We start from the raw sequence: 8416 nt of genomic DNA, 5'->3' as shown, positions 1-8416 counted from the left end.
AAGAGCCATAGGAGCAGGACTCTGCCTTGTGGTTGTTTGTTCTGATCCTAATTACGGAAGTCTGAAGAACAAGTCACACACACTCACACATGCACAGATACACATATTCGCACGCGCACACACTACACTCTCGCACGCACACACATAAACATGGCCAGATGCACAAACCTGGGCACACACACACACACACACAGCCTCCGTTTCCCTACCTGTCAATAGAGACTATACTTTAAGGGCTGGCAGTGTGGCTTAGTTGATACAGTATCTGCTCAGCATGCACAGGCCCTGGGTTTGATCTCAGAACTAGATAAAGCAGGGGTAGTGACCCACACCTTGTAATCCCAACACTTTGGAGGTGAAAGGCAGGAGCATAAAGAGTTGGAGGCCAATGTGGGCTACATAAGACCCTGTCTAAAAACAACAAAAACCAAATGTAGTCTAAGTGTGGGGAGGGAACATGACCACCTAAAGGAAGGGTTCAGAAGATCTTTAAGAAAGCAGATGTTCTGTCCTCCCTGGAGGAGAACGTGGGAAGGACTGGAAGATCATGGGATATTGAATGAGTATGGGCTCTCTTTACAAATGTCCCATACTAGAACGAAAGCCTCTGTAATTCTACCAGAAAATGTGTGCCCCTGGAAAGCATTCGACTCACCCAGGAGAGTTAGCAAAACTGGTCTTCTCTGCTGGGAACCAGTAGTAAATCTCCCCTGGGACACATGTGTTAGGATTGGGCTTTAGGTAGCTCCAGATATCCTTAGACGCAATGGACATTTGGAATGTTCATGGTCTCCCCCCTGTAACAGGTCCACAGATCTTAGCGCAACTGACTCCATGATGGAAGTACTGTTCAGGCCGTAACACTCAGAGCATAGACTGTGCCATCTGCCGAAATGAAAGCAAAGACCTAATCCATAGTTCTGGGAAAGTCTTAAAATATACGAATCTTGCTTTTAGGCTTCTGTACTTGTGCTTCTGGCTAACGGTTCTTGCTCATTGAAGCATACCAACCCAGAAAATGGCTTTTGTCTTGAGAAAGGCTTGTTGCTACACTGGGATCCCTAACACCCACTGTAGTTGCCAGCTGGCTAATATAGACTTTGTATAGCTTAAATCTGTGTCTGAGCCACCTTGTCTGGTCTCAACGCCATCCGCTCAGATTAACTCTATTTTTAAAAGATTATTATTGTTATTATTATGATTTACATTATATCTGTGCATATGTGCTCACATGTCAGGAGGTGCCTGAGGCTGGAAGGATTCCCTAATGTTTCAGATGATTCTGAGCCACTCAGTGTGAGTGCCAGGAACTGAACCCAACTCCCCTGAGAAAGCAGCAAGCCCATCTCTCTTCACTACCACCCATTTGTGATTCTAATGTGCAAACTCAAGTTGTAAACACCACTCCAGAGCTTTAAAAAGAGGGGTTGGGGAAGACCCTCAAGGTTCAACGTGCGAACACACATGAATCACCCGGAGACCCTGTTAAAAATTCAGCTTCTAATTCAGAAGGTTTGGGCTGAGCCTGGAGAGCTGGGAATCTTCCCTTTAAGCAAGCTCAGGCAGGAGGCACGTTTACAGGTTATATAAACACAAGGAGCCAGAGGACGTGGAGTTCAAGGTTATCCTGAGCAGCCCTGTCTCAAAAAACAAACTAACCAACGAAACAAAATGCCAAAGCAAAATAAAAACACCACCAGGTTTCCAGAAGCCACCCAGGCTGCCGCTTAGACTGCTCTTATGTAGCTGTGTGGTAGCTTGAATGATGGGAAGTGATGGCTCTTCAGGCCAGCTGGGATCTTAGTTAACTGAGTTCTAAAAGGCTTGTTTTCTTGTCTATAAAACGAGGCAAGAAAGCTGAGGGCTTATAGCTCGATGTTTTCAAAGCCTTGAGTGCATGCACATACACGATACACATACACACATACAGACGCACACACAGGGCAAGCAATAGTAACTGCATGCTAGAATTCCCGTCATGCTCACGCAGGAAATAATGCACTAAGCATGTTTACCCCGTGCAACAAATGCTAGCCTTTTGTCAGGATAGGCAACATTTGCTGAACGAATTATCAGCCAGGGATTTTTCTAAGGGCTATTATTTCACCATCTACATTTTGCAAAAGAAACTGGGGTTCAGAAGCGATGTTCAATGGCCTATAGTTACACGCCTGAGTCGCTAAACCGGAATTCAACCTAAATTTTGGGTTCTTTATCACTGCAGACCCATGGGGTTGTGGAAGACCAGCGCAAGCCAGCATTCCTTCCCTGCAAGCCTTGCTTCCAGGCTGCTAAGAGGTGAGTCTCAGGGGGATCGGTAGGTGGCAGCGGAGGGCTAAGAGGCTGCCAGAATCACTCCGTAGTACCATTCCCAGAGCCAGCGCAGAGACTTGGTTCCACAGATTCCACTCCAGGCTGTGCTTCGCTCGCGGGGTTCCCTAGTGGGAGACCTCAGGGACCCATCAGAGACTAAAGAAGTTTATATACGAGTTCACCAAAATAAGACTTTGTCGGCGGGGAGATCTCTGAGAAAAGCAAGCTTTCCTTTCACCAGGCACGCCGAAGAACTGTCATCTGGAGAGCTCAGCCACGGGCGGGGAGCCCAGGCAAAAGGGAGAAAGTCAGGGATCTGTCTCGGCAGATCTGAGCATTTTGGGGACTCCGGGCCTTGGTGCACTCGCGCTGGCCCCGAGAAAACTCTGACCTCGGAAGGACGTGAGGAATCATCCAGCGAAGTCCTCTGGGAGTTGGGGGTGGGGGGGACAAATGAATTTAGGGGAAGTGTAGGGGTGGGGGCTAACCGGGCTGTTTCCATGGCACCGGGGACGTCGGAGAGGAATGTACCCCGATCTATGGCGAAACAAGAGCGGTGCCCTGCGAGCCCTGCTCAAGAAGGCAGGGGATCCTGGGTGGGAGGGGTTGAGGGGCGTGGGGAACCGGGCAGGCCGGGGGCGGGGCGGTCACGTGCGCCCGAGGGGGCGAGGCCCCAGCCTGCCCGGGAGCAGTTCGGGGACCAAACTTTCCAGGACGATCAACGCTTCATCGGGGCAGTCTGGAGCGCGTGACAAGGCGTCTGCGGCCGACTTGGGGGGACAACAGGTTCCCAGGGACCAGTGAGAGGAGTTTGGGAGTGAGTGTAGGAACCTGAGATCTCGATTTCTCCACCAACAGAGGTCCACTCTCGGACAAGTGTTCCCTCAGCTCTAGGGGGACAGGCAAAAGGCTGCTGACCCGTAAGACTGTAGGAGTCAGTACGCGCCTGGGATTCAGGAGCTCGCTGTGGTCATGGTGAATGAAAGTTTCAATCAGGAGGAGAGCAATGACAGACCTGCGCCAAAGTCCGAATTCCAGGCGGACACCAGCTACACCACCCAGCCCAGCGGCTCTATTCACCCCAGCGTCTCAGGCCATCCCAGCGTCTCCATCGACCCCAGCGTCTCTGTCCATCCCAGCGGTTCAGCACCCCCCAATACCTTGGCTCAACCCAGCGGTTTGACCCGTCACAGTAGCTCGGTTAGAGAAGACAGCGTGATCAAGGTGAGCAAGCGTCGCTGGGTCGTGGTCATGGTGTTCAGTTGCTACTCCTTGTGCAACGCCTTCCAGTGGATCCAGTACGGCTCCATCAATAACATCTTCATGAACTTCTACGGTGTCAGTGCCTTTGCCATCGACTGGCTGTCCATGTGCTACATGTTGACCTACATCCCTCTGCTCCTGCCCGTGGCCTGGATGCTGGAGAAATTTGGTCTTCGAACCATCGCTATCACCGGCTCAGCTCTCAATTGCTTGGGGGCCTGGGTAAAGCTGGGCAGCCTAGAGCCTCACCTCTTCCCGGTCACAATGGTGGGCCAGATCATCTGCTCTGTGGCGCAGGTCTTCATCCTGGGCATGCCCTCACGCATTGCTTCGGTCTGGTTTGGGGCTGATGAGGTTTCAACAGCCTGCTCCGTGGCTGTGTTTGGCAATCAGGTGAGTAGAGGGGTGTGTATGGGGGTGGCTGTTCCAAAGAGAGAGCACCTCTCCGTGATGGGACTGAGCATGTTACAGGATAGCTGAGTATGTGAGAAGCTGCAGTTTTCTGGTTTACAGCCTTTATGACTCTCGGGTGGCTTTGTGGTTGGGTATGGACTGACGACAGTGTAGTTGGGTGATTGTGACTGTCAGTGACATTGTAAGATTAATGGGGGTCACAAACAAAGGACGTTTTCTTTCATCTGCAGTAGCCAGTAGGAAACATTGTTCTAAAACATGGCCATCTATGATGGTGTTTCTCCCCCAGCCTTTATTAGTACACTAGTTTTATCTTTAAGAATGCTGGTGCCGGGCAGTGGTGCCGAATGCCTTTAATTCCAGCACATGGGAGGCAGAGGCAGGCGGATTTCTGAGTTCGAGGTCAGCCTGGTCTACAGAGTTCCAGGACAGCCAGGGCTACACAGAGAAACCCTGTCTCGAAAAACCAAAAAAAAAAGAAAAAAAGGAATGCTGGTCTTTCTCTGGTAGTGGTCTTTGTCAGGTGACTGTTTAGGTGTCCTTGATATTTATCAGTCAGTTTTAGCTGGATCAGCCAGATTTGCTAGAACTGAAGATCCTCACAGTGCACAGAACTGTGGACTGGGCTGCTCTTAGCTTTTACACAGCTGGAATCAGGACACCGGAACCAGGCTTTGTGCTAAACTCCCTCTGTGAGGTTTAAAGCCAAGTCCAGCAGGAGAGAGTAGAAATCTCACTGTGAACTTCCAAGAAGGCTTCTGGTCTAATCATCTCCTGTCTTTCTCCTTTTTTTCCTTCTGGGGTCAAGCAATCCCACATTCTTATGACCTTAGTGTGGTTTTCACCTAGAAGCCCGCACATGTTATGAATCTGATTGCTTTCTCTATATGTTTGAGGCAAAGCAAATGGTTATGGGTGCTTCTTTAATCGGAGCCTGGGCCCTCAGATTCATTTCTTCCGAGTGCATGATGTCCAAGCTGCTGCTGATAGATCGCCAGTCACACTTAGGTCTCATGAGCCTGTTTTGTCTTACCAGCTCACTTAATTTAGAAAGTGTGTGTAGCATCTGACTTAGGCAGAAACATTCTAAAACTTCTCTAAAGACAGATTTCTTTTTCTTTCTTAAGTTAAAAAAAGTGTTTGGGCTGGAGAGATGGCTCAGTGGTTAAGAGCACTGACTGCTCTTCTGGAGGTCATGAGTTCAAATCCCAGCAACAACATGGTGGCTCACAACCATCTGTAAAGGGGTCTGATGCTCTCTTCTTGTGTGTCTGAAGAGAGAGCAATGGTGTACTCATATACATAAAATAAATATTTTTAAAAAATGTTTACTTGCTCATTATGGTGGTGCAGGTCTCTGTTGAAGGATGTGGTGAGTTCCAGGCCTGCTAGAGCCATAGAACTATTTGCATAATTTCTCCTTGCGAGTTTTGTTATTTTAAAAACGGAATTGACTTAAGTCTGGAGATGAGCCAGACAGTGATGGCTCATGTCTTTAATCCCAGCACTTGAGAGGCAGTGGCAAGTGGATCTTTGTGAGTTCGAGGCCAACCTGGTCTACATAGTGAGTTTCAGGACAGCTAAAGCTACACAGAGAAATCCTGTCTTGAAAAAAGAACCAAAACAAAAGTCTATAGATGAAGAAACTAGACGGACCTTTGGTTAAGGACAAACTACAGAGACATTGAGGGCTGGAGAGATAGCTCGGCAGTTAAGAACATTTACTATTCTTGCAGAGGACCTGAGTTAGATTCCCCACACCCCTCTTGGATGGCTCACAACTACTTGTAACTCTAGTACAAGGGTATCTGATGTGTCTGCCCTCCTAGGGCATCACAAGTTATAGCAATAAACCTTTAAAAATAGACTTTAGAAAAAGGTAGACATTGAACTGGGTATAGTGGTACATGCTTAGAATCCTAGCACTTGGGAGGGATACGCAGGAGGATCGGGAATTCAAGGTTATCCTAGGCTACATAGTGAGTTCAAAACCACTTGTGACTCTGTCTCAAATATATATAAATGAGTATGTGAATAGTATTTGTCAATTCTTTTTTTTTTTTTAGATTTATTTATTTATTATATATGAATACACTGTAGCTGTCTTCAGACACACCAGAAGAGGGCGTCAGATCTCATTACAGATGGTTGTGAGCCACCATGTGGTTGCTGGGATTTGAACTCAGGACCTCTGGAAGTGCAGTCACTGCTCTTAACCACTGAGCCATCTCTCCAGCCCCGTATTTGTCAATTCTAAGTTCTTAAGGTAATACGGCTGTGAGTTTTAAATCTCTAGCCTGGAAGGTAGACTTGTCCCTTATTGGGTCTAAGACTGAGTGAGGATAAGTCTATCTTCCAGAAATCCCTCATTCTATTAGCAATAATAGCATTCATAGAAGGTGGTATAACCCAGTCCTCCCATTTGGGAAGAGTTAGAAGAAGTTCTCTCTGTTTACCTGGGGACATCCAAGTTGTTTGTTTTTGAGACAGGGTTTCTCTGGGTAGCCCTGGCCGTCCTGGATCTTGTTCTGTAGACCAGGCTGGCCTTGAACTCAGAGATCTGCCTGCCTCTGCTTCCCAGTGCAGGGAGTAAAGGTGTGCGCCACTGCTACCACCCAGCTCACTGTTGTCATTATTAGTCCTAAGGCACAAAGTAGCCCCTTGGCCCACACCTCTGAAGGACATAATCCTGGATATGTTGTTAAAATTTAAGGGAAATAGTTATTCATTTCCCATTCTACCCTCCTACCCCAACAAGGTCAAGGAAAGCTAAGGAATTTACATTTAAAAATACCCTGGGGCTGGTGAGATGGTTCAGCGGGTAAGGGTACTGGCTGCCAAGCATACCACCAAACATGCCAACCCGAATTGGGTCTCCTGGATCCACATGATGGGACGATCCTAATGCCTGACTTTGACCATTTAATTCCCGGATAAAAGACACACACACAACCTTTATATTTACAAAAAGCTCAAGAGCTGGGCAGATATCTACCCTCTATGCTATTAAACTGTGCTTTCCTATGATAGCCCCATATTACTTATTATGTTTCTTTCATCTGGGCTGCTCTTAACTCCAATTGGCCAGCCCTCAGGGCTATGTTTTCATGACTCATCTAACCCATGGTGACTTCTCTCTCCTCTTTCACCTTCTCCCCCTCGTGGTTCTCCTTTAAGCCCCAATGCCTAAGAATCCTAAAACCCTCCTATGTCTCTTCTGCCCAGCGATTGGCTGTCAGCATCAGAAATAACTTGCGTGCAATGTCAAATAGTATCACTAGGGTCTATGCATGACTTTCTCCTCTCTGGGGCAATCAGATCTTGAGGAACCATTATTAGCATTAGAATACAAGCAGTCAGTATCAGCTCAATCCGCTACACAAACTTCTGCAGTCTTAATTCTTCATGGTTAGCAAACTTCGCTTTGGCCTTGCCAGTGTAAATCACCTCATTTTCAACCCGGTGGCTGAGGAAGCAGAATCAAAGAGAGAGATTTTTCCAAAGAATACTGATATTTGTGAATAGAAAAATATTAAAAATGGTATGCCATGGTAATCTGTCCACACACGCAAACAGGTAGAGGATAAGGAGAGTTTTCAAATTACATTTTATTATTTTGTGTGTAGAAGTATGAGCATGTGCCATAATGCATGTATGGAGGTCAGGGGACAATTTGTATTCTTTCTACCATGGAGGTCCTGGGGATAGAACTCAGGACCTCAGGCTTGTTGGCAGGTGCCTTTATCCACCATCTTTCTGGTCTGGGGAAAAGGGGAGTTTTAAAAGACACAAACAGAAAGGACTTCATCAGAAAATTTGAATTAACAGACTCTGGACACAATGATTAATATCAATAGTGGTGTAGGTCTGAGTCTGAACGCACAAATCCTGGGCAGATATTGTCATGAAATGTTGTTCATGGGATGCCACCCTGGTGCTAGGAATGTCACACAGTAGTAGAGTGCTTGGTTAGCCTGTGTAAGATCCTGGGTTTGATCCCTGGCCCTATATAAGAGCAGTGACCTCTGTAAGGTCAGGATCTAATTGAAGATCTTGTGGTCATTCCCGAGAGACAAACAGTTTCTATTCACAACCCCTTTATAGACCTTTGTTTGTTTGAGACAGATTCTTAGTGAGTCCCAGCTGGTCTGGACCTGGTTAAGTAGACTAGGTTGGCTTTGAACTCAGATTCCCCCCACCTCTGCCTCCCAAGTGCTGGAATTGCAAGCAGGTCCCACCAGGCTGCCACTGGTTACTTGTTACTCTTGTTTTGTTAAGGTTGACACAAATGGCTACTTTGATCCTGAGAACTTTCCTGTTTCTTTCCCACAGTGGGAACCTGGCCTCTCTATTCCATTCTATAAAATACTTGTGCACTTGCCACAGCAACCCATGTCTATTAAATTCAGCTCTCAGACACTTACTG

At 47.2% G+C, this 8416-nt stretch overlaps 1 protein-coding gene across 3 annotated transcripts in view; it reads left to right on the top strand.

Moving 5' to 3' along the window:
• The first annotated feature begins 3021 nt into the window (after positions 1–3021).
• Flvcr2 (feline leukemia virus subgroup C cellular receptor family member 2) overlaps positions 3022–8416 on the top strand; it is a 61465-nt gene continuing 56070 nt past the window's right edge. For 2 of the 3 annotated variants that reach the window (XM_028771851.1, XM_028771850.1), the window contains exon 1: positions 3022–3969. In XM_028771851.1, the coding sequence (XP_028627684.1) occupies positions 3286–3969 (684 nt within the window). In that variant the 5' untranslated portion in view covers positions 3022–3285. The remainder of the gene's footprint in view (positions 3970–8416) is intronic. The other variant, XM_028771852.1, reaches the window with a different exon arrangement.

This window comes from Grammomys surdaster, unplaced genomic scaffold (genome assembly GCF_004785775.1).
Source record: "Grammomys surdaster isolate TR1022 unplaced genomic scaffold, NIH_TR_1.0 210, whole genome shotgun sequence".
Classification (NCBI taxonomy): domain Eukaryota; kingdom Metazoa; phylum Chordata; class Mammalia; order Rodentia; family Muridae; genus Grammomys; species Grammomys surdaster.
Note: the sequence above shows the minus strand (reverse complement) of the source record. Positions and strands in the feature narration are given on the sequence as shown.